The sequence below is a fragment of the Phoca vitulina genome, unplaced genomic scaffold (genome assembly GCF_004348235.1).
Source record: "Phoca vitulina isolate PV1807 unplaced genomic scaffold, GSC_HSeal_1.0 scaffold55, whole genome shotgun sequence".
Lineage (NCBI taxonomy): Eukaryota > Metazoa > Chordata > Mammalia > Carnivora > Phocidae > Phoca > Phoca vitulina.
This window is the reverse complement of record NW_022589758.1, coordinates 5,035,341-5,062,234: the sequence shown is the minus strand read 5'-3', so window position 1 is coordinate 5,062,234 and position 26,894 is coordinate 5,035,341. Positions and strand designations below refer to the sequence as shown.

General features: G+C 38.3%; 1 protein-coding gene and 2 pseudogenes across 2 annotated transcripts in view; 2 read left to right on the top strand and 1 right to left on the bottom strand.

Annotated features, from left to right (window-relative positions):
• The first annotated feature begins 2,221 nt into the window (after positions 1 to 2,221).
• On the top strand, positions 2,222 to 3,068 carry LOC116622857 (annotated as a pseudogene).
• A 1,191-nt stretch (positions 3,069 to 4,259) lies between these two features.
• Positions 4,260 to 26,894, bottom strand: part of PPEF1 (protein phosphatase with EF-hand domain 1) — a 96,464-nt gene continuing 73,829 nt past the window's right edge. Inside the window, exons 13-16 of one of the 2 annotated variants that reach the window (XM_032389601.1) lie at positions 15,477 to 15,583; positions 8,836 to 8,999; positions 7,201 to 7,285; positions 4,260 to 6,325 (exon numbers count right to left, since the gene is read on the bottom strand). In XM_032389601.1, coding sequence (XP_032245492.1) covers positions 6,117 to 6,325; positions 7,201 to 7,285; positions 8,836 to 8,999; positions 15,477 to 15,583 — 565 coding nt within the window. In that variant the 3' untranslated portion in view covers positions 4,260 to 6,116. Of the gene's footprint in view, positions 6,448 to 7,200; positions 7,286 to 8,835; positions 9,000 to 15,476; positions 15,584 to 26,894 lie in introns of both variants that reach the window. The other variant, XM_032389602.1, reaches the window with a different exon arrangement.
• LOC116622869 lies at positions 18,846 to 19,733 on the top strand (annotated as a pseudogene).

Genomic DNA, 26,894 nt, shown 5'->3' with positions numbered 1-26,894 from the left:
AAGGAAAAAAAGGGGCCCTTGTTTCTTTAAAAAATGTATAAAAAATATCCCATTTGTGTAAAAGAGATTTTTAAAACATTAAAAAGGAAGATTAGAGAGAAGTTGTACCGAAGTTTAACAACTGAGACTCACTAAATGACAGTATTGCATAATTCCAGCACCATGGCATATTGTGAACATCAATCACTGCCCAAGAAAAATATGAAGTCTCAAGATTATTAACAAATAGTAGTAGATACCAAAAAAATCTATTTATTGGCTTTTAGCAATATGGTGGACTTCAACAACTTGACAATCCTTTTACCATAATCACCTAGAAGTACTGGGTAAAATGTAACATAATTATTTTAAATGTGCAGCTAAGCTCACAAATAATAAAAGCAAATCCCCAGGTGCTGGAAACAAAGAGGGAGGTGAGAAAGCCCAGGGGTGAGTGCTTGCGCTAATGGGGGAGGGTATTTGTCTCCAGAACCCAGGGGTTTGGTGTTCATTCCCACACAGGGGTAATAAATGAAGCTTTGGGAGGTAGGGAATTGGAACTGAGTACTTTGCATAAAGCCAAGACCCTTAAAGGATTCTTTTATTTATGAAAAGATTTAAAAACAAGAGAGACCACAGGACACAGGGCTTTGGGTGGGAAAAAAAGAAAAGCTCTCTGAGAATTCAAAACCACAGGACCACAATTCACATTGCTTTTACTCTACCCACATAGTTCAGAAACTCCAGACTCAAAAGTAACAGAATTATTCCTCAAGCAGTGATACTACCATGGCCCAAGGCAGAAGCAAACAAAAAACTTCTCTGAAGAATTGCGCCCACACCCCCAAATATTATGGGATTTTACCCAGGAAAAAAACCCACAAGCCCTGCTAAGGAGGAGTTCACAATAAAAAACGGCAGAGCCCATGAGGGAACGATCCAACCCGATCAAGAGTCTGCATATAGAATTATACCCCCAGGAACGCTAAACACAGAGAGATAGCCAGAAAGAGATTATCAAAGAAATACATATAAAATGAAAACTAGAAAGGAAGAAAACAAATCCTAAAAGAACTAAACCCTACGAACAAAAGAGCCAGCAGGATTGAAAAAGATAAAATAGGAGAAAGCCCATCATGTATCTTAGAATAAATCTTTTTGAGAAGATTGTAATGATAATGAAAAATTCTTTATTAAAAGACATTAGAGAAGACTAAACTAATTGGAAAAAAATACACCATGTTTATGGATAGGCAGACTCGATATAGTAAAGATGTCAATTCTCTCCAGGTTAATCTATAAATTTAAGGCAGTTCCCAGCAAAATCCAACAGATTTCACAGAAATCCTAAAATGTACAGTTTTGTGAATACTGAAGTTCTGCTCCCGGGGAAGACAGGGCTTGGGCCCTGCAAGCCTCTGGTCACAAGATTTTCGTCAATTCATCAACAATTGACCTCCTTTTATGTGTTTCTGTTCAAAGACACCTCACTTCATACATAGAGCTGATTTATTAACACTGAACTCGGGCCAGCAGCGCTCCACCTCAGCCTGAAGGAAGCTTACCTAACACACCTGTTTTCGCGCGACCATTTCCCCCCCCACCCCCACCATCTCACTCCCCCTTCCTACTCCCCCATCCCACCCCAGGGCCTTCTTGCACTTAGGAACAACACTAGAAAGCCCTTCAGCACTAGGTTTGAGGATCATTTTAAACAGTGAAATCACCAACACAAAGCACAAAAATACAAAAAAAGGGGGGGGCACTAAATACACCATGCAGGGGCGCCTGGGTGGCTCAGTTGGTTAAGCGACTGCCTTCGGCTCAGGTCATGATCCCGGAGTCCCGGAATCGAGTCCCACATCGGCTACCTGCTCAGCAGGGAGTCTGCTTCTCCCTCTCCCGCTCCCCCCTCTTGTGCTCTCTCTCTCTCTCACTCTCTCTCTCAAATAAATAAAATCTTTAAAAAATAAAATAAAATAAAATAAATACACCATGCAAAGGACGCTTGTTTACAGTAGGAGAACTGAACCCGAAGGCAGAGCGTTGCCTTGTTTGACCTCAGCCGGTACACCTTTGACCCCAAATTTCACTACCTTGCACACGGCCACCATAAATATCGACTTGGGGTTACAAATTTCAGTGAGTAGGTGAATTCGCAAATACAGAACCCGCAAATTATAAGCAACCACTGTATCTTTGTATTTCCAGGGTTGGGAAGAATATTTGTTTTTTAGACAAGATGCAGAAAGCCCAAATTATAATGGAGAAGACTGACAGGCTAGGTAAATGGATATTTAAAACTTCTGCTCGGCCCCGCAGACGCCGCCCTGGAGCCTCTTCTTGCACCACCCAACCATCGCCAACCCCCCCCCCCCCCCCCGCTCTTCCATATCGCTGTGGACCGTGAGCCCTTGGCCCGCGGCTCCCATGAGCTGTTGGCAAAGTTCAGTGACAGCAGAGGACTTCCGTGCTCTGACCACTGGGGAGAAAGGATAAAGGTTCCTGCTTTCACAGGATTATTCCGCAATTTCTGTGCCAGGGTGGTGACGTCACACGCCATCATGGCACTGGCGCCTAGTCCATCTATGGGGAGAGATTTGATGAGAATTTCTTCCTGAAGCACACGGGTCCTGGCATCTTGTCCAGGGCAAATGCTGGCCCCCACACAAATGGTTCCCAGTTTTTCACCTCCACTGCCAAAGCCTGAGTGGTCAGATGGCAAGCATTTGGTCTTTGGCAAGGTGAGCGAGGGCAGGAATATTGTGGATGCCATGGAGCGCTCTGGGTCCGGGAATGGCAAGACCAGCAAGAAGATCACTATTGCCGACTGTGGACGAATCTCATAAATTTGACTTGCATTTTATCTTAACTACCAGACTGTTCCTTCTGCAGCTCAGGAGGGCACCCCTTCACCCCCATCTGCTCAAAATATCCTACAATCTTTGAGCTCTCGCTGCAGCTCTATGGGTTCCATATTTTCCTATTCCTCTCCAAGTCTAGCTGGATCGCAGTTAAGTTTAGAATTATGAAATAACTAAACAAAAAAAGACTTCTGCTTAAAAATCTATGTCAGCAGGAAACTTAAAAAAAACCGGAATCACTATATTGTCCACCTGAAATGAAGATAACACTGTATGTTAACTAACTGGAATTAAAATAAAACCTTAAAAATATATTTATGTCAGAAAAAAAGGGAAAAATAAAGTCACAGACGGGGAGAAAATAATGTGCTCCCCAGATAAACAAAGGATTAGTATCAAGGAGAGTTTTAAAGTTCCTAGAAATCAATAAAAAAAAAAAGACATGTAGCTATTAGAAAAATGAGCAAAAGAACAACATTTTCTTAAAACAGACTGGCCAACAAACAAAAAGATGTTCCATCTCATTTGTAATAAAGAAATACAAATTAAAAGTGAGATTTCACAACTCTCTATATTGTACATATATACTTTATAAAATTGAAATGTGGCTAAGGAGAACTCGTGTTTCAAGCAGAAGTTTCACAACATTCAATAACAATCTTCAGTAAAATCTAAGTACATTTTTAGGTAAAATTTCCAACAAAGGCATTTAATTCCAGAGATTAGAAGCCCAAGGAAGAAAATGAGAGTTCCAGAAAAAAACCCAAGAATAGATAACCAAATGATACTCAGGAAGCAACAAAAAGACTCATCCTCGACCGCCAGGGATTGGACATTTCTTAAAACCACTATCCTGGTATTATCAGTGGATTTTCACGCGAGATAATGGGGCAGAAGCTCTATATACATCAGGTTGTACACATTCAGAGCATTCATCAAGATTTTGTTATTTCGGGGCACCTGGGTGGCTCAGTTGGTTGAGCAGCTGCCTTTGGCTCAGGTCACGACCCCGGGGCTCTGGGATCGAGCCCCACATCGGGCTCCTTGCTCAGTGGGGAGCCTGCTTCTCCCTCTGCCTGCCACTCCCCCTGCTTGTGCTCTCGCTCTTGCTCTCTCAAAAAAAAAGATTCTGTTCTTTTGGAACCACTCTCAGTATGAAATTCTGTATCAGTTGGGGTTCTATATATACATAAAACCAGTAGAAGGGGCTTATGCAAATGTGGGAGCTGGTTAAGCAGCCTCAGGAAGACGCCATACCTGGTGTTGGAGCTCGGAATCCACAGGGCAGGTAGTCAGGAGGGGAAGATGAAAAGCCGGCTCGACCCAGCGAGTACAAGCTGGCCTCCCGCAAGAACGGACTGCAGACTGAGTTCCTTCTTACCGCCTCGGGCGTTAGTGATGAGGTCACCTGCAGAAGCCAGGCCCCTTCGTCAACGGAACTAAACACACATGCCTGGCCCAGGAATCAAAGAAGCTGACGGAGGATCCAGTGGAACTTAGAGCAATTTCGGGCCACTTGACCTCAACAAAGTGACTCAGCAGCTCAGCAACAGTGTGTGCGAGCTACACTCTGGCCGCTACTTCCCTTTGCCTTCCCAATCACTCAAGAATCTCCCTGGCCACCCACATTAACCAGAAACATACAAAAACAGGAATTCTGAGAAATGCAGTTCGTCTAGCCAAACTGACACGTTGCGAAGCCATCACATTCTTTAATGGTTGTGTCTCTTCAGACCCTCCTTTTGTTCTTGAGTCAGTCTTAGTAAATCACATTTTTCTCTAAGAAACACTCCATTCGCCTATTTTTAAAAATGGTTACTCACAGTATTCTCGTGAACTATTTTTAGCAATTTCTGGTAGAGCTACAGTTATATTCCTTTTCACTCATTAATATGGTTATCTTATGTTGTTTCTAATTTAATTGCATTATGATCAGAGAATGTAGTATCTTTGTTTTTGGTTGCTTGGTATTTGAGATATGTGTTGTAGTCTAATACATGGTCAACTCTTACAAATGTTCCATGTGTGCTTGAAAACAATGTGTATTCTCTAAAACTACACACACATCCACAATTGCAATTAGGTGGATTAACTGGGTTGTCCAAAAGTCTATACACTATTTTTTTATATACATGGTCAATTCCTGACATAGGTATATTAAAAATCTCCCTCTATCAATTTTTCCTAGTTAGTTATGTCCATTTTTGCATTATAAATTTTAAAGCTGTTATTAGATGCATATACGTTTATAATTCCTCTATCCTCTTGGTGAATCGTTCCTCTTAGCATTCAGTAATGACCCCTTTTATCCCTAATGATATTTTTTGCCTCAAAGTCTATATCCTGTCTGACGTTAGTATTGCTACAGTTTTAATTATGCTCTTTTTTTTCTTGCCCACTAGGGGTTTCTATTACTTTCTTGCCAGCTCAGCTATGCATTTAAAAACGATATTTGTTATATTTTATCCATTATTCCTGGTGTGTGTACCAAGTAGGGTTGTGGATATCTAACCTGGCATATTGATAGATCTTAAGGTTCTCAAAATTAGAAAAAAAATGAAACACATACTCGCCTTTAAAGAGAAATCTATTATGTTTGATATGCAATCGGAATAGCGGACTAAATTGCACAGTGTATGCATAATCAAGGCCCCATCTCACCAATGAAGGTGTCAAACGATATTAACTCTAGGGTTCAATCTGAATTGTGTTCACTTTGTATCTCCAACAGACAGGAAAAAATAGGCTTTTTCAAACAATACTCTCCCACAGCTTCCACCAAGAATCTGATATGGCCCCCATCCCTCAAGTGTGGTTCCTCCACGATTGAGAATCACTGGTTTACAGTCTCCAAAGAAGATTCAGTTTAAAGATGGACATATTTTATTCCATTAATAGTTTGGTATTCCTCCTCCCATCCCTCAGTCACTCACACATGTTGCACTTTTCTCTGGTGCTCTGTGGGTTCCTTTCAACATGTTTCCAAACTGCTCTGGTCTCCTGGTCCAAGAGGCCAACACTAGGCTCAAACCTAGTTTCTACCTGGCAATGTGTGAGTCCTAACACTGGAGCCAAATCCTATCAGCTGACATTTAATCTAGTTTTACCAATTACCGCTTCATGGGGACTTCAGAAACCCACATTATACATCTGCTCATGGTATGAATGGGGGTCTACTTTTCTCTACTACTGATTATGAATTACAAGGGTTCTGGAAAGATGGCATCAGTGATTTGGGCCCAAGAGTTTACAGGAGGGAAAGCTCTATTCTTGTTAAGGAGGGTTGCCATCTGATTTGTTCAACTTATCCAATTTATGCACTACATAGAAAGCCTTTAGAAACTCATTAAAGTCAATGCTTCCATCCTTGTTTAAGTCCATTCTTTCAGCGAGCTCATCAATTTGAAAATCATCAATATGAATGCTGTAGTGACTATTGAAGAGTTTCCACATGGCACGAAATTCTTCCATGGAAATCAGGCCTAAAGGAATATAGAAGAATGTATGAGTGTTGGTTTTAAGACCCACCTAATGGAGGGGTGAAGTTATACTGATTGAATAGTCCTAATGAGAAGCTCACTCACATGCCCCGACCATCGAGACACTGAAGGAAACAGAAAAGTCAGACTGTTAATATAAGACACAATATGTCACATTCAAGTACCAAGTGATCCTGAGATTATTCCAAACCTGGAATGAGTATACACCAAAGGGATGAGGGTAGATTGTAGACTGTGGGACTCTACGTGGTATAGAAATTATAAGATCTCAAATCTAAGGGAAAGGGACATCAAAGCAGAGGGAGAAGATACCCTGGCCCTCAATAAGAGGATTGTAAACAATGGCTCTGCCATGTTTTATAGGCAATGATTTACTTTCATATTTTGATTATTGACCTTTTGGTATTCAGTGATCTCTGCAGTTGGGGATTATCCAACGAATTTTTTTTAGAGTTTGAAAATAAGTAATCGTGCCTCAAAGCCAAGCAGAAATGAATTCTCGTGGCCCTGAGTCCCAAAAGCAGAATCAGAAGTCCAGGAATGATTTTTATTGCCTGGAGTAACCACTATGTTTAAATGGCCAGGAAATTATCTTTTCATCTGTGTGGTGACTTATAAAAGGAGCTATTCTTGTCTAATAGATACAGAGGCCTATAGGAACTGTAAGGTCTTGAATACAGTTTTTGGACAAACTAAAATAATAATAATATTAAACATGAGTTTATTCCCGCCCCCCTACCCCCAAGTTAAATCAAGTTTGGGCGAAGAACGCAACAGATGAAAACAGAGTTCTGCTTTCTGAGAAACAGATTAGCCTTTGCTTTCTACTGCTACTGAGCTAATCAACGCTCATTTACCTGAGTGATCAGAGTCAATGACATTGAAGATGATTTGCAGGTCAGAGCGGTATCTGTACAGAGTTTCAATTAGAGTAGACTGAGCCTAAAATAAAGATGTTCTAAATGTTAAAACACATAGACTTAATAACACAGGCCAATTTTAGTAAATGTAACAAACACAAAACATTATCAGCGGTTCAAAGGATGTGATTTAGATAGAAATTTGAGAAGGCAGGCCTTCCTTGGAGGACCAACCCCTTTAATCGAAGACAAGACCATGCTCTTGTATGTGGAAGCAAGTGCAGCTTGTGTATGTCAGGGGACAGGGCCCACGCCAATCAGGAAGCGATGAACAATAGCCAACATTTACTGAGAACACCCAAGTGCAGGCTCTGCACTGAGAGTTTTCCATGGGTCATTTCACTGTGTCCTCAACAAGAGCCCCAAGGAACAGAATTATTATTATGTCCATTTTACAGATTAGAAAACAGAGAGGTAAAGTAAGTTTCCCAGGGTTCACATAGCTGGTAAATGAGATCTGACTCTCAGCAGCCTGAAGCCAAGGCCTATGGGTTTGGTCATCATGGTAAACTGCCTCTTAGGTGAAGCCAAAAGCCTCCTTCATGTGGGTATTTTACTCTCTCACCTGCACTTTAGTTTTCTTCTCTCTGCTCTTACCTTCTCATCTCCCCTGCAAACAATCACCCCATTCTTAGTTCCCATGAGCTCCCTTTCAGCTCAGGGTTATAACTAATTGCCAAAGGGTTGTTGACTAATAAGTATGGGGAGTGGGGTCTAATAATTCTCCCTGGGGTATTCCCATTTTAATAAGAGATTCTAAAGTTTACAAGTCTTTAAGGCATAAAATGTCACGTCAGCAAGTTTATTGCCCCACAGTTTAATAGGGACTCTGTTGAGTATTTTAAGGGGGGAGTTGAATGAAAGAATGGACGTCATATCTGTCCTTTTGCTGGACAGCATGTCAGAGAAGAATCACATATTTGACGTGGATTTGCTTGCAGAAGCTTTTCCTTCTTTTTCCATGTTGCCTATCCTTAGAAGGCACAAATTTCCTGAACAGATCACGATGTACCTGGGAGAGCCCCCTTAGGCCTTTCCCAAGACTGCCACACCCATCCATTAGGTGATTCTCACTCCCCAACTTTTCTTTTTTCTTTTTTTTGTTTTTTTAAGATTTTATTTATTTGTCAGAGAGAGAGACAGAGAGCACGAAAGCAGGGTGAGGAGCAGAGGGAGAAAAAGACTCCCGCTGAGCAGGGAGCCCGATGCGGGGCTCGATCCCAGGACCCTGAGCCACCCAGGCACCCCGTCCCCAACTTTTCAAAGGACTGAGTTCCTTTTATAGGTCGTCTGAAGGGTGTTTTGCTCCAGCCAGGGTTTTGTTTGTTTGTTTTTTATTTTTTATTTTTTTAAAGAGAGAGAGCACATGTGTGAGGGGTGGGGAGGGGCAGAGGGAGAGAGAGAATCCTAAGCAGACTCCGCACTGAACTTGGAGCTCGATGTGGGGCTCAATTCCAGGATCCATGAGATCATGACCTGAGCTGAAACCAAGAGTCTGATGCTTAACTGACTAAGCCACCCAGGTGCCCCATCGCTCCAGCCAGGTTTTAGCTGGGGCTCCATTTCACTTGCCTCTTTCACAGGTTTCTGAATGTGGATATCCTGGAAGCTGGACATGTAGTTAATATTTCCATTGTTGTCTGTGGTTACCAGACGAGAACTCAGGGATCTCCATGGTAAGTTCAGCCCCAAAACGTTCTCCATGGAAAAAGCCCACTGGCCCATAGAAAGTTTTCCTAACAACAACAACAAAGCCCATATCACTGGTTGATAATTTGGTAAAGAAATGCAACCTACTTGGCAGGGCCAGGGAGCAGCCTGGGGTTTTGAGGCCTGGGTGCCTCCTGCTCTCCTTGGTGACTTGTCCCAACAGGTACCACAGCTCTGGTATATAATATAGTAATTCCACACTTCTATACATCACCCGGTGCTCATTAGGACCAGTGCCCTCCTTAATCCCCATCACCTGTTTCCCCTATCCCCCCCCCAGCCCCTCCCCTCTGGTAACCAGCAGTTTGTTCTCTAGAGTTAAGAGTCTGTTTCTTGATTTGTCTCTCTCTCTCTTATTTTATCCTTTTGTTTGTTTTGTTTCTTAAATTTCACATGAGTGAAATCATATGGTATTTGTCTTTCTCTGACTTATTTCACTCAGCATAATACTCTCTAGCTCCATCCATGCCATTGCAAATGGCAAGATTTCATTATTTTTTATGGCTGAGTAATATTCCATTGTGTATATATACCACTATTCTTTATCCATTCATCAATCGATGGACACCTGCATTGCTTCCGTATCTTGGCTGTTGTAAATAATGCTTCTATAAACATAGGGGTGCGTGTATCCCTTTGAATTAGTGTTCTTGTATTCTTTGGGTAAATACCCAGTAGTGTGATTGCTGGTTTAAAAGGTATTTCTATTTTTAACTTTTTTGAGGACCCTCCATACTGTTTTCCACAGTGGCCGCACCAGTTTGCATTCCCACCAACAGTGCTCAAGGGTTCCTTTTTCTCCACATCCTCGCCAACACCTGTTGTTTCTTGTGTTATTGATTTTAGCTATTCTGAGAGGTGTGAGGTGATAGCTCATTGTGGTTTTGATTTGCATTTTCCTGATGGTAAATGATGATGAGCATCTTTTCATGTGTCTGTTGGCCATAATTCTTTTTTTAAAAATAAAGTTCAATACATACAGAAAAGTTCACAAAACAAATCCAGAGCTCAGCGAATTTTCACAAAGGGAGTTCCTATGTAGCCACCACCAAGGACAAGAAATAGAACATTGCCAAATACCATATGATTTCATTCATGTGAAATTTAAGAAACAAATGAGCAAAGGGGAAAAAAAAGAGAGAGGCAAACTAAGAAATAGACTCTTAACTGTAGAGAACACACTGATGGTTACCAGAGGGGAGATGGGTGGGGGGATGGGGTTAAACAGGTGATGAGGACCGGGTGATGTGTAAAAGTGTTGAATCACTATATTGTACACCTGAAACTAATATTACATTGTATGTTAACTGGAACTTAAATAAAAACTCAAAGTTAAAAAAAAAAAAAGAAGAAATAGAACATTGCCAATATTCAAAAGGCCCCCTTGTGGCCTCTCACAATTACTACCACCTCCCACTTTACTAAGGAGAGCTGCTATCTTGATTTCCAACACTATAATTAACCTTTTGTCTTTTTTGATCTACATGTAAATGGAATCATGAAGTATATATTCTGGGGGGAGTCTGACTTCTTTTGGTAACACTAAGTTCATGAGAGTCAGCCATGTTGTTCCATTCAGTTTTAGCATCTTCATTGTCATTGGTGTATAGTATTCCATGGTGTGAATACACACAATTTATATATCCATTCTCCTGTTGGTGGACATTAGGGTTATCCCCAGTTTGGGGCTATTACAAACAGTGCTGCTAAGAACGTTTCTGTACATGCCCTTTTGGTGCATTGAACCTATAGCTCAATTTGAAGAGAATTTATATCTTGACAACTTCAGCCTTTGCACACAGTAATATCCACCCATTTATTTCAGTCCTTTTTAATTTCTCTTAATAATATTTTAGAAATCTCATACATCAATCATTAGGTTCCTTCCTCAGTCCTTGCTTATCTGCTGTGAATGGTATCTTTTAAGATTTTCATTATCTAAAAGTTAAGTCCTAGCTATGTCAGTTATCAGTTTATTCCCACTCAGCTCCAAATCTACCCTTCTTTGCCCTGTTTTGTGATACTGGAACTGAACCCTGTAAATATTTCTCTTTTGGCAGCTGGTATAATGTCAGTAGAGGGTACAGGAAGAATGCTCTAAGACTTGGCAGAAGAAATACTTCTGGTATGCTTTCCTTCTTGCTTTTACAGCACAGCATGGTTGCCAGAGGTGTGTGGGAAATGCATTGGCACCCACTATCTAGTCAATTTCACTGACACCACAGAGAATAGCTTCCTTGCCAGGAGTGTGTTGGAGACTCAGTGGTACACAGCCCAAAGAGGGTTTTGCTGGCACCCCAGTGGGTAGCTCCATCCTCTTCAGTCCTGGTCCACCAGCTATAGACCAGCTTTGACATGAGACACCTCAGTGAACTTCCACCCCATCTAGTGGGCCATAGTCACTCCCTCTCCAATGAGATCTGAATCTTAGCCTTGGTGACTGTAGGGGACTCTTCCAAGTTTGTTCCTTCCTTGGGTACACTTTCTCAGCCATAGAGAGAGTAGCTGCTCTCTATAATTTCTATTCCTATATTCTTTAGAGTTCTCTTTTAGCCATTTTAGTAATTAATCACCTTTTACTAGTTAATAATTCTTTATATTAAATTTCTCTGTTCAAATTATTGCTGTGGTTTCTGGCTCAACAGACTCTAACCAATATACTAATATATGGAAATGCAATCAATTTCTGTGTATTGACCTTGTGTTCTACAACTTGTTAAATTCACTTATTAATTCTAAGAGTTTTTCTGGGTCTTTGTTTAGGTTTTCTGTATACTCAATTATATTGTCTACACATAGTAACATTTTATTTCTTCCTTTCTAATTCTTATCATCTTATTTAACTTGCCTTATTGCAGTAGCTAGCATCCCTAGTACAATGTTGAACAATCTTGAGAGTAGCTATCTGTATTCGTTTCCTACTGCTGCTGTAACAAATTACCACAGACTTAGTGGCTTAAAATAACACAAATTTATTCTCTTAAAGTTCTGGAGATTAGAAGCCCAAAATCTGTTTGCTGGGCCAAGTCAAAGTGTCAGCAGGGCTGGTTCCTTTAGGAAACTCTGATGGGAGGATCCATTTTCTTTCCCTTTTCAAATTCTAAAGGCTGCCTATATTCCTTGACTTGAGGCACCTTCCTCCGTTTTCAGGGTGTATCATTTCAATATTTGCTTCCACCAGCACATCACCTTCTCCTCTGACTCTGACTCCTCCTACATCCCTCTTATAAGGACCATTGTGATTATATCAGTTCCACCTAGATAATGCAAGACTGTCTCCCTAGGTCAAGATCATTATTTTAATCACATCTGCAAAATCCCTTTAGCCATATAAGGTAACATTCAGAGATTCTGGGGATTAGGATGTAGACATATTGGGGGATGGGAATTATTCAGCCTCTTTCTCTCATTCCCAATCTTAGAAGAAAGGGTTTCAACATTACTCTGTCAAGTGTGCTTTTTTCTATAGGCTTCGTTAGATACCCTTTATGAGACTAAGGAAATTTGCTTCTATTTTTAGTTTTCTAAGTGTTTTCTAAAGCCATGACACCAAGGTAAAACACATCCAACAAGTTTTTCTTATTTTGAGAGAATCATGACTTCTTTAATTTTGTTAAAGCAGTGAATTACACTGATCGATTTCTGAATGTTAAAACAACCTAGAATTCCTAACATTTCTAGAATAAACCAAACTTGGTTGTGATATATTAACCTTTTGCTAATATTTCATTTAGGATTTTTTTCATCTAAATTTATGAGTGAGATTAGCCGTTAATTTTCCTTTTCCATAAAGTTTTTGTTAGGTTTTGGTATCAAGGTTATGCTGACCGCCTAAAATAATCTTGGAAATATTCCTTCTATTTACATTCTCTGGAAGAGTTTGTGTAATACTGGTTTTATTCTTAAATGTGTATTATAATGGCTAATGAAGCTATCTGAACTAAGCTTTCTTTGGGGCAAGTTTCAAAATTTCAGATCCATTTTCTTCAACAGTTATAGGATTGTTTAGATTTTCTATTTCTTTTTGCGTCAGTTTTGGTAAGAGAGAGTGTGTGGGTGTGTGTAGGAATTTGCCCAGTTAATCTAAAGTGTTCATTATTAGCATAAGAGTTTCTATAATACATCTTATGAACTTCTTAATATCTGTAAAATCTGTAGTAACATCTCTCCTTTCAATTCTGGCATTGGTTATTTCTCTGTCTCCTTACCAATGTTTTATCAACTTTATCAGTTTCTTAAAGAATCTTTATTTTTTTACTTTGTTGATCATAGTATCGCCTTTTACTTTTTTTATCTTTTATTTGTTTAACGATTTTATTTATTTATTTGACAGAGAGAGACAGCGAGAGAGGGAACACAAGCAGGGGGAGTGGGAGAGGGAGAAGCAGGCTTCCTGCTGAGAAGGGAGCCTGATGCGGGGCTCGATCCCAGGACCCTGACCTGAGCCGAAGGCAGACGTTTAACGACTGAGCCACCCAGGCGCCCCCATAGTTTCATCTTTTAAAATATTAAAATATATGCATGTTCAGTGCTTCTCTAACTTGCATCTTATAAGTTTCAATATGTTGCATTTTCATTTTCATTCAGTTGCAGAATTCTAATTTCCACTGTTATTTCTCCTTTGATCTAAGGGTTATTTAGAAGTGTATTTCTCATTTCTAAGCCCCAGGTAATTTTCTGGCTACCTTCTGTCAACTTACTATGACAGAAAATTTATTCTGTATGTTTCTTATACAAAATTTGTTGAGATTTGCTTTCTGTTCCAGTTTATAATCAATTTTTGTAAGTGTTCCATTTGTGCTTGACTAAAATGTGTATTCTGCAATGTTGGGTGCAGGGTTCTATATACGTCTTTTAGGGAAAGTCCGCTAATCTTTTTGTCAGTTAATTCTTTTAGTTAAAGGAGTATTAAAATCTCCCAATATGATGGTATATTTTTCTACTTTTATTTGTTCTGTTAATTTTTTTAAACATATTTTTGAGGCTATATTAAGAAGTACGTACACATTTAGAATGGATTCAATTGGCAAACTGAATACTTTATCATTATAAAGTGTCCCTTTTTATTTAGTAATGTATATTTCCTTGAAGTCTACTTTGTCTAATATTAATAGAGCTGTTACAACTTTGGTTTTGTTAGTATTTTCATGTTATATCTTTTTCTAAATTTTATTTTCAACGTTTTGTATATATGATTCTACTGTCTACTGGCTTCTATTGCAACTGTTGAGAAGTCTGGTAACAGTCCAGTTGTTTTCTCTTTGTAGCAACGTGTATTTCTCTCTGCTTTTAAGATATTTTTATTTGCTGTTGGTGCTCTGTAGTTTCTCCACAAGTGTGTATAGGTGTGGATTTAATTTTTTTATCCTGTTTGAGAAACACTGTGCCTCTCTACCTGTGAATGTGAGTTGCTCATCAGTTCTGGAAAAGTCTCAGCCATAATCATGTCAAATATATCCTCTCTTATAGTCTCTCCTCCTGGGACTCTGAGTAGATGTATGTTAGACTTTATTTTACTGTCCATAACTCTTAATCTTTCTAATTCTTTCTTAAGCAATGTCTAATCTTCTGTTTAACCCATCCACTATGTTTTTTTAAACAAGTATATTTTTATAGCTATTTGGTTCATCAAATCATTTTCAAATGCATGTCTGCAATTCCATCTTTTATTTCTTTAAACATTTCTTGGTTGTTTGTATTTGTATTTGATAATTCTAATATCTGATGTCTTTAGGGAACTAAATCTGTAGTTTGTTGTTTCTGTTGACTCTTACTCATGGTAGCTTGTCTCCTTGTGTGTTTCATGATCTTTGGTTATGAGCTCGTGGTTGATCTTAATCTCTGGATATATTAGTGGCCAAAATTAGGGATGCATCCCTTGAACATGGATTTGCATTTGTTTGCCAAGACTCAGAGGGCACTACAAACGCAGGCCTACCATAGCCACTTTGAGGGCCCAGGCTTAATGCAGAAGTCTCAGATCCAGCTTATCCATCTTTCTATTATCCCATGGTTTAGTCTTAGGATTGAGTGTTACACCAAAATTAGCATTTGCCCTCAGGACAATCTACCATTTTGTGCTTGCTTGTTGCTCCATGCCCCCATATGTGGTTTCAAAAAACCTTTCATGAGGAAATAGAATGTTTCCTAGATATTTATCTTATTGTGAGGCTGGTAGATGCATTAAAATTCTGTATCCTCTAGAATCTATCTGTTTCTTAAGAGGAGGGCCTTACAGAGTATCTAGTCTGAGATACTACCAGAATAGAAGGGTTGTTGTTGTTTTAAGTTGAAAGAAACTTACTGCAAAGGAGGAATATGGCTTTTTTCAAGTACATAATGGATTACATTTTATTTTTATCTCTGTCTTTCCTTGCTAGTAAAAATAGAAAACTGAAATCTTAAGGGAGCAAAAAAAAAAAAAAAAAGAAAAAGAAAAAGAAAACTGATTTGTATGTAAGCTGGTATGTTAAGAAATAGTAAGCATTACATAATTTTATTACCTGATTTACTGCGGTCTTGAAGTTGGAAAGCACAAATGAGGTCAGTTTTTCGTGAAATCATTCTCTCTTTCAATATCCTGATGGCACTACTTTCAAGAACATTCACCCTACGGTAACAAAACAATTATTAGGTGAAAGACACATAAATCATCCCATTGTGTCTTGTTTTAATGTGTTATATTACCACTTACCAGATTCTACTTCAAATGAATTGCCTAACTTCACACATACCCTGTTATTAGGTGGTCAGTGTTTGTGTATGTACATATGTGTGTGACTGTATTGTGAAATTTTAAAAGGATTACCACTGGTGTTTTCTTTTTGATTTCAAAGATTTACATGAGCAATTGATGTCTGAGCATATCCGAGATAATTTTAAAAAACAAGAAAAATAAAGAGGGACTTGCTATAGCAGACATTAAAATTTACTGTGAAGTTGCTAAAACCAAACAATAGGTATTGCCACAAGAGAAGACAGATCCATGAACAGAACATAATAGAAATTGCATAAACTTAGCGAACTATATATGGGAACAGTACATATGACAAAGAAGGTATTACAATTCAGTAGAAAAGGGCTATTTTTTTAAACATGGCGCTAGCTAGCATAGTTATCTGTCTAGATGCTAAACCACCTCGACCATTTACAAAAATAAATTCTAAATGAAGGAGGAAGAGAGAAATAAAGTAGCTATGAGTCATACACCCCCTCCCCAAAAAAGCAAAATGGCAGAGGTGGCAGACCCAGCTGTATGTTCTCTACAGGAGATACACTTTAGTTTCAAAGATATAAAGAGCTTGAAAGAACAACAACAACAACAAAGATGTATTATGCAAACAGCAACCATAAGAGAGTTAGAGTGGCTATACTAATAGTAGAATAGACTTGAAGACAAAATATATTACTAGAGATAAAGGATATTTTATAATGATTAAAGAGTCAGACAAGATAATTGTAAACCTATATGAACCTAACAACAGAGCCCAAAACTATATGAAGCAAAAACAGACAGAATTGAAGGGAGAAATAGACAATTTAACAATAATAGTTGGGGACTTCAATATTCTACTTTCAATAATGGATAGAACAATGAGGCAGGAAAAAAAGGATATAAAAGACTTGAACAGCACTATAAACCAACTAAATTTAAAAGATATGTATAAAACACTCTATCCAACAATGGCAGAATATACATTTTTCTAAAGCACATATAGAACATTCTCCACAATAGATCCTATGCTAGGCCACAATATAAGTCTCAATAGATTTAACATGATTAAAATAATACAAAGTATCTTTTCTGACTACAAAGGGAATAAATTAGAGATTAATAACAGAAAGAAATTTGGAGAAATCATAAATACAAGGAAATTAAACAACACAATCCTAAATAACCAATGGGTCAAAGAAGAAATCACAAGAGAAATTAGAAAATACTTTAAGATAAATGAAGATTAAAACACAATATGTCAAATCATATGAGACACAACCAAAACAGTGCTTAGAGGAAAATTTACAGCTACGAATGCCTATATTAAAAAAGATCTCAAATCGATAACATAATCTCTGCCTTCAAAAACTAGAAAAAAAAAGAGTAAACCGAAAGAAAGCAGGACAGAAAGAATAAAGAATAGAGGAAAACTATAGGCATAAATGTTTTATAGTACTTCACAGGTATTTTTACATATTGAAGGTTTGTGGTAACCCTGCATTGAGCAAGTCTATCGGTGCCATTTTTCAAATAGCATTTGCTCACTTTGTGTCTGTGTGTCACATTTTGGTAATTCTTGCAATACTTCAAACTTTTCCATTATTATTTTATTTATTATGGTGACCTATGATCGGTGATCTTTAATGTTAGTATTGTAATTGTTTGGGGGTGCCACAAACTATGCCCATATAAGAGAACCAACTTAATTGATAAATATTGTATCTGTTCTGACTGCTCTACTGACCAGTCATTCCCCCATCTCTCTCCCTCTCCTTGAGCCTCCCTATTCTCTGAGACACAACAATATTGAAAGTGGACCAACTAATAACCCTACAATGGCCTCTAAGTGTTCCAAGTGAAAGGGAGTCATAGATCTCTCACTTCATATTTTTTATTTTTTTATTTTTATTTTTATTTTATTTTTTTAAAGATTTTATTTATTTATCCATTTGAGAGAGAGAATGAGAGAGAGAGAGAATGAGACGGGGGAGGGTCAGAGGGAGAAGCAGACCCCCCGCTCAGCAGGGAGCCCGATGTGGGACTCGATCCCGGGACTCCAGGATCACGACCCGAGCCGAAGGCAGCCGCCCAACCAACTGAGCCACCCGGGCGCCCCTCATATTTTTTAAGTTTATTTATTTATTTTTAGTAATCTCTACACCCAATGTGGGGCTCAAACTCACAACCCCGAGGTCAAGAGTCACATGCTCTTCTGACTGAGGCAGCCAGGTGCCCCTCTCACTTTAAATCACAAGCTAGCAATGATTACGCTTAGTGAAGAAGGCGTGTTGAAAGCCAAGAGAGGCTGAAAACTCAGGCTCTTGTGCCAAAAAGTTAGCCAAGTTGTTAATGCAAAGAAAAAAATTTTGAAGGAAATTAAAAGTGCTATTCCAATAAACCAAATGAGAAGAAAGTGAAACAGCCTTATTGCTGATATGGAGAAAGTCCAAGTGGTCTGGTTAGAAGATCAAACCAGCCATAATATTCTCTTAGGCCAAAGCCTACTCCAGAGCAAAGTCCTAACTCTCTTCAATTCCATGAAGGCTGAGAGAGGTGAAGAAGGCGGATGAAAGGTGTGAAACCAGCAAAGGTCAGTTCATGAGGTTTAAGGAAAGAAGCCATCTCCATAATATTAAAGTTGAAGGTGAAGCAGCAAGTGCTGATGTAGAAGCTGCAGCAAGTGATTCAGAAAATCTGGCTACAATAATTAATGAAGGGGGCTCCACTAAACAACAGATTTTCAATGCAGATGAAACAGCCTTCTATTGGAAGAAGATGCCATCTAGGACTTCCATAGCTAGAGAGGAGAAATCAATGCCTGGCTTCAAAGCTTCCAAGGACAGGCTGACTCTCTTGTTAGGGGCTAATGCAGCTGGTGACTTTAAGTTGAAGGCAATGTTTTGTGGGTTTTTTTTAAGATTTTATTTATTTATTTATTTGAGAGAGAGAGAGAGAGCGAGAGCACGAGCAGGGGCAGAGGCAGAGGGAAAGGGAGAAGCAGACTCCCCACTGAGCAGGGAGCCTGACATGGAGCTCGACCCCAGAACCCCGGGATCATGACCTGAGCCAAAGGCAGACACTTAACTGACTGAGCCACCCAGGCGCCCTGAAGGCAATGTTTATTTACATTTCTGAAAATCTTAGGGCCTTTAAGAATTATGCTAAATCTGCTCTGCCTGTGCTCTATAAATGGAACAACAAAGCCTAAATGACAGCACACTTGTTTTACAACATGGTTTAGTGAATATTTTAAGCCCGTTGTTGAGGCCTACTGCTCAGAAAGAAAGATTCCTTTTCAAACATGACTGCTCACTGACAATGCACCTGGTCACCTGAGAGCTCTGATGAGATGGACAGTGAGATTCATGGTTTGTGACTGCTAACACAATATTCATTCTGCAGCCCATGGACCAAGGAGGAATTTAGACTTTCAAATCTTATTATTTAAGAAATACATTTTATGCTTTTCTGTCTGGGCTGCCGACATGCCATCCAGACTGAGGAAGACCCGGAAACTTCGGGGCCACATAAGTCACGGCCACGGCCGCATCGGCAAGCACCAGAAGCACCCAGGAGGCCGGGGTAATGCTGGTGGCATGCATCACCACAGGATCAACTTCGACAAATATCACCCAGGTTACTTTGAAAAAGTTGGTATGAGACATTACCACTTAAAGAAGAACCAGAGCTTCTGCCCAACTGTCAACCTTGATAAACTGTGGACCTTAGTCGGTGAGCAGACATGGGTAAATGCCACCAAAAACAAGACTGGAGCTGCTCCTATCATTGATGTGGTGTGATCGGGCTACTACAAAGTGTTGGGAAAGGGAAAACTCCCAAAACAGCCTGTCATCATGAAGGCCAAATTCTTCAGTAGAAGAGCAGAGGAGAAGACTAAGGGTGTTGGGGACACCTGCGTTCTAGTAGCTTGAAGCCACGTTGGTGGGGGGAGGTTCATTAAATGCTAACAAGAGCTTTTCTCTTCTGGAAAAAAAAAAAAGAAATACATTTTATAAGGCTATAGCTGCCATAGATAGTGATTCCTCTGATTGATCTGGGCAAAGTAATTTGAAAACCTTCTGAAAAGGATTCACCATTCTAGATGCCATTAAGAACACTCATGATTCATTGGAAGAGGTCAAATATCAACATTAACAGGAGTTTGGAAGAAGTTGATTCCAAACCTCATGGATGACTTTGAGGGGTTCAAGACTTCAGGCAGTCACTGAAGATGTGGTGGAAACAACAAGAGAACTAGAATTAGAAGTGGAGTCTGAAGATGTGACTGAATTGCTATCATCTCAGGATAAAATTTTAATGGACGACGAGTTGCTTCTTATGGATTAGCAAAGAAAGTGGTTTCTTGAGATGAATCTACTCCTGGTGAAGATGCTGTGAAGATTATTGAAATGACAACAAAGGATCTAAAATAGTATATACATTTAGCTGATAAAGCAGCAGCAGGGTTTTGAGAGGACTGACTCCAATTCTGAAAGAAGTTACTGTGGGCAAAATGCTGTCAAACAGCATCGCATGCTACAGAGAAATTGTTCATGAAAGGAACAGCCAATCAATTTAGCAAATTTCATTGTTGTCTTATTTTAAGGAATTGCCACACCTGCCCCAATGTTCACCAACCATCACCCTGATCAGTCATAGCCATCAAGATTGAGGCAAGACCCTCCACCAGCAAGATTATGACTGGCCGAAAGTTCAGATGATGACTACTATTTTTTTTTAACAATAGAGTATTTTAAAATTAAAGTATATACATTGTTTTTTAGAAATGCTATTGCACACTTAATAGACTACAGTATAATGTAAACATAACTTTTATATGCACTAGGAAACTGAAAAATTCTCCTGACTTGCTTTATTGTAAGATTTGCTTTATTATGGTGGTCTGAAACTGAACCTGCAATATCTCTGAGGCGTGCCTGTAAATGAAATAAAAAACAGAAAAACAATAGAGAAAATCAACAAAGCAAAAAATTGCTTCTTTGAAAAGATCAATAAAATTGACAAAATTTTAGCTAGACTGGCCAAGAAAAAAAGAAAAAAGTACTCAAATTTCTAAAATCAAGAATTAAAGAGGGGTCATCACAACTGACCTCACAGAAATAAAAGATTATAAGGGAATACTGTAAGCAATTGTACACCAACAAATTAGATAATCCAGATGAAATGGACAAATTCCTATAAAGATACAAACTACCAAAACTGACTAAGAATAGAAAACCTGAACATACTTAGAACAGATAAAAAGATTGAATAGGTAATCAAACAACTTCTCATGAAGAAAAGCGCAGGATGAGATGGCTTCCCTGGTGAAGTCTACCAAACATTTAAAGAAGAATTAATACCAATCATTCACAAACTCTTCCAAAAAATAGAAGAGGTGGGCATACTACCCATCTTATTATATGAAGCCAGTATTTTATCCTCAAACCAAAACCAAAGATCACAAGAAAACTACACATCACTACAATATCTCTTATAAATATAGATGGAGGGGCATCTGGCTGGCTCAGTCAGTACAGCATACGACTCTTGATTTCAGGGTTGTGAGTTCAAGTCCCATGTTGAGCATCGAGATTACTTGAAAAAACTTTTTTTTTAATTTGAAAAAAAAATGAATATAGGTGGAAAATCCTCAACAAAATACTAGCAAACTGCATCCAGCAATATATAAAAGGGATTATATACCATGAACAAGTGGAATTTATCCCAGGAATGCAAGGTTTGTTTAATATCTGAAATAAACAAATGTAACACACCATATTAACAAAAAGACAAGAACAAAAACCACATGATCTTCTCAGTAGATACAGAAAAAGCATTTGACAAACTCTAACACTCTTTCATGATAAAAACACTCAACAAATTCAGCATAGAAGGGAACTTCCTCACTCTGATGAGAGGCATCTACATAAAACACATGGCTGATATACTTAATGGTGAAAGACTGAATGTGTCCCCCTCAAGAACGGGAACAAAACAAGGATATCTGCTCTCACCACTTCTAGTCAACATTAGTCTAGAGGGTCTAGCCAGGACAATTAAACAAGAAAAAGAAGTAAAAGGCATCCAGATTGGAAAAGAAGTAAAACTATTTTCACTCAGAAATAATATGATCTTGTATATAAATAATCCCAAGGAACCTACTAAAAACTATTAGAACTAATAAACAAGTTAATCAAGATTGCACAATATACAAAAATCAATTGTATTTTTATACACTTGAAATGAACAATCCAAAAATGTAAATTAAGAAAGCAATTCTAGGGGCGCCTGGGTGGCTCAGTTGGTTAAGCGACTGCCTTCGGCTCAGGTCATGATCCTGGAGTCCCGGGATCGAGTCCCGCATCGGGCTCCCTGCTGTCAGCAGGGAGTCTGCTTCTCCCTCTGACCCTCCCCCCTCATGCTCTCTCTCTCTATCTCATTCTCTCTCTCAAATAAATAAATAAAATCTTTAAAAAAAAAAAAAAAAAAAAAAAAGAAAGCAATTCTACTTACTGTAACACCAAAAAGAATAAAATACTCAGAAATGAATTTAACAAAATAAATTCAAGATTTTTACACTGAGAAACCAAAACTCTGTTCAAGGAAATTAAAGATCTAAATAAATAGAACAATATTGCATGTTCATGGACTCGAAGACCTAATATTGTTAAAATGGCAATAACCAGGGGCACCTGGGTGGCTCAGTCGGTTAAGCGTCTGACTCTTGGTTTCAGCTCAGGTCTTGATCTCAGGGTCATGATCTAAGGGTTGAGAGACTGAGCCCCATATTGGGCTCTGTGCTCAGTGGGGAGTCTTTTTAAGATTCTCTCTCTCCCTCTCCCCCTCCTCCAAATAAATAAATAAATAAAGTCTTTTAAAAATAAAAATAAAATGGCAATGACCACCAAATATATCTATAGATTCAAAATAATCCCTATCAAAATCCCAGTTGGCATTTTTGTAGAAGTTGACAAGCTGATTCTAAAATTCATATGGAAATGCCAGGATGCCAGAATAACTGAAACAATCTTAAAAAACAAGAACAAAGTTCAACTCACATTTCCCAGTTTCAAAACTTACTACAAAGCTGTAGTAATCAGGACAGTGTGTTACTTGCATTAGGATAGACATACAAATCAATGGAATACAATTTAAAGTCCAGAAATAAACCCATACCTTTATGGTCAATTGACTTTTGACAAAATGTGCCAAGACAATTAATTAAATGGGAGAAGAATAATCTTTCCAACTGATGGCACTGGACAACTGGATAGCCACATGTAAAAGAATAAAGTTAGAGCCCTACCTCATACCATACACAAAGATTAACTCAAAATGGATCAGATACCCAAATGTAAGAACTTAATCTATAAAATTCTTAGGAGACAATATAGGAATAAATCCTCATACCTTTGGGTTAGGCGATGGCTTCTTACATACAACACCAAAAGCACAAGCCAAAGAGAGAGAGAGAGAGAGATTGGATTTCATCAAAATTAAAAATTTTTGTGCTACAAATAATACCATCAAGAAAGGGAAAAGATATCCCACAGAATGAGAGAGACTATCTGCAAATCATTTATCTAATAAGTGATGTGTATATAGGATAGATAAAAAATTCTTACAACACCCTAATAAAAAGAGTAAGAAGTCAATTAAAAATTGAAAAAGGAGGGGCAACTGGGTGGCTCAGTTGGTTGAGTGTCTGCCTACGGCTTGGGTCATCATCCCAGGGTCCTGGGATCGAGCCCCACATCAGGCTCCCTGCTGGGGGGGGGGTGTGTGTCTACTTCTCCCTCTCCTTCTGCCCCTCCCCCTGCTTGTTCTCTTTCTCAAATAAACGAATAAAATCTTTTTTAAAAAATTGAAAAATGATCTGATACAGACATTTCTCCAAAGAAGATAAGCAAATGTTCAATAAGCACATACAAAGGTCCTCAATATCACTGGTCATTAGAAAAATGCAAATCAAAACCACAATGAGATTCTATCTCACATTCACTAAGGTGGCTACAATAAAAAAGATCATAATAAGGGTTGGCAAGGATGTGGGAAAACTGGAATCCTCATACACTGCTGGTGGGAATGTAAAATCATGCAGACCCTTGGGAAAAAAAGCTAACAAGTTATTCAAAATGTTAAAAACAGAGTTACCATATAATCCAACAATTCCACTTTCAGGTATATACCCAAGAGAAATGAAAACATATGTATGCAGAAAATCTGTCCACTGATGTTCAAAACATTATCATTCATAATAGCCAAAAAGTGGAAAAAACCCGAATTTCCATCGATGGTCTGATGAATGGTCAAAGAAAATGTGAACTATTCAAGCCAAAGCAATCTTGAAAAATAAAAATAAAACTGGAGTTATCACAATTCCAGACTTGTTATTTTACAAAGCTGTAGTAATCAAAACAATATGTTACTGGCACAAAAATAGACACATAGATCAATAGAACGGAACAGAAAACCCAGAAATAAACTCACAATTATATGGTCACTTAATCTTCGACAAAGCAGGGAAGTATATGCAATGAGGAAAAGACAGTCTCTTCAACAAATGTTGTTGGGAAAACTGGACAGCTACATGCAAGGAATGAAACCACTTTCTTACACCATACACAAAAATAAACTCAAAATGGAATAAAGACCTAAATGTGAGACTTGAAACCATAAACATCCTAGAAGAGAGCACAGGCAGGAACCTCTCTGGCACTGGCCATAGCAACTTTTTCTAGATAGGTCCTCTGAGGCAAGGGGCACAAAAGCAAAAATAAACAATTGGGACTACATCAAAATAAAAAGCTTCTGCACAGCAAAGGGAACAGTCAACAAAACTAAAAGGCAACCTGCGGAATGGGAGAAGATATTTGCAAATGACATATCCGACAATGGGTTAGTATCCAAAACATATAAAGAATGTATCAAACTCAACATCCAAAAAACAAATAATCCAATTTAAAAATGGGCAGAAGACAAGAACAGACATTTCTCCAAAGAAGACATACAGATGGCCAACAGATACATGAAAGGATGCTCATCATCACTTACCATCAGGGAAATGCAAATCAAAACCACAATGAGATATCACCTCACACTTGTCAGAATGGCTAAAATCAACAACACAGGAAGCAACAGGTGTTGGCGAGGATGTGGAGAAACGGGAACCCTCTTGTACTGTTGGTGGGAAGGCAAATTGGTGCAGCCACTGTGGAAAACAGTATGGAGGGTCCTCAAAAAGTTAAAAATAGAAATACCTTTAATCCAGCAATCACACTTACCAGGTATTTACCCAAAGAATACAAGAATCCTAATTCAAAGGGATACATGCACCCCTACGTTTATAGCAGCATTATTTACAATAGCCAAGATAATGGAAGCAACACAAGTGTCCATCAAATGATGAATAGATAAAGAATAGTGGCATATATACAATGGAATATTGCTCAGCCATCAAAAAGAATGAAATCTTGCCATTTGCAATGACATGGATGGAGCTAGAGAGTACTATGCTAAGTGAAGTAAGTCAGTCAGAGAAAGACAAATACCATATGATTTCACTCATATGTGAAATTTAAGGAACAAAACAAATGAGCAAAAGGAGAGAGAGAGAGAGGCAAACCAAGAAAGAGACCCTTAACTATAGAGAACAAAGTGATGGTTACCAGAGGGAAGGTAGGTGGGGGGATGGATGAAAGAGGTGATGGGGAGTAAGGTGTGCACTTGTGATGAGCACAGGATGATGTATGGAATTGTTAAATCACTATATTGTACACCTGAAGCTAATGTAATACTATGTGTTCACTGTACTGGAATTAAAAACTTAAAAAAATTTTTTAATTAAAAAAAAAGGAAAATGTGGTCTATTCATATAATGGAATATTATTCAGCCATAAAAAGGAATGACACATTCATACATGTTACAACGTGAATGAACCTCAAAAACACTGTCCTAAGTGAAAGAAGCCAGTCACAGAAGACCACATATTGTGTGATCCCATTTACACGAAATGTCCAGAATAGGTAAATTTATAGAAACAGAAAGCAGACTACTGGTTGCCTAGAGTTGTGATAGGGGGAAGTGACTGGTGACTGCTAATGGGTTCAAGTTGTCTTTTTAGGATGGCAAAAATGTTTACAAACTGATTATGGCAATGGTTGCACAACTCTGTAAATATACTATCGGTGAATTGTATATTTTAAATTGGTCACCTTTATGGTATGTGAATTATGTCTCAACAAAGCTGTTAAAATAAATTGAGATTAACTTACTAATATAATAAAATACAATATAATATAAACTTGCTGTGGAGACATTTTTTTAACAAAGATGAAAATCCAAAAGATATAATGAAATTATATATATAAATGTGATTTCATAGAACTAAAGCAAAATGAAGACACCAACATTTTGATTCCAACAAAATATATGCAATGTAACTGTAAAAATCCTCTGTCCCTCATTTGCAAAGAACTCCTAAAGACTGATCAGAAAATGACAAACAACCCAATATAAAATGGGGGAATAATATAAATAGGAAATGCCAAGAAGAAAAAAATGCAGTGTCCAAAAACATAAGATGGGCAAACTCAGCTATCTAAAAAGTGCTAATTAAAACAACGAGATTTACCGTTTTCATCCATCAGCTTGGCAAAAATTAAGAAGTGTGATAATATCTAAGACTAATGAGGATGTGGAAAAATCGGTATGTTGTTTTTCAGATTGTTAATTGTTAAAACTCTTTTGGAGTATCTAGCAAAATTTTAAACCATAAATCCATAAATTCCACATTTTGAAATTTTATGTAAAAAAAAAGCACTAAATCTTAAATACATACACACAGGCTGTGTGTATGCCCGTGTATATGTACGTATGTGTGTATGCATGCGTGTGTATGTATGTATGTATACACACACACACAGAGAAGTGTTTGTTATATATAGCTTTGCTTTTAAGTGCAAAACCCTGGAACCAATCTGGATGGCCATCAATTGAATAAGATTTAGTCACTCCATAGTTGTTATGGCACATCTACTAGAAAGATTGAGTTAGGTCTATGTGTATTAACTTGGAGTAATGTTCATGATACCATCTTTAGAGAAAAGGTCAGTTGTAGAATAGAGTGTGCTGTGTTATTCTACCTTTGTAAAAAAAAAAAAAAATGTACGTATGTTGCTGACTGCCTTTCTCCTCCCCCGG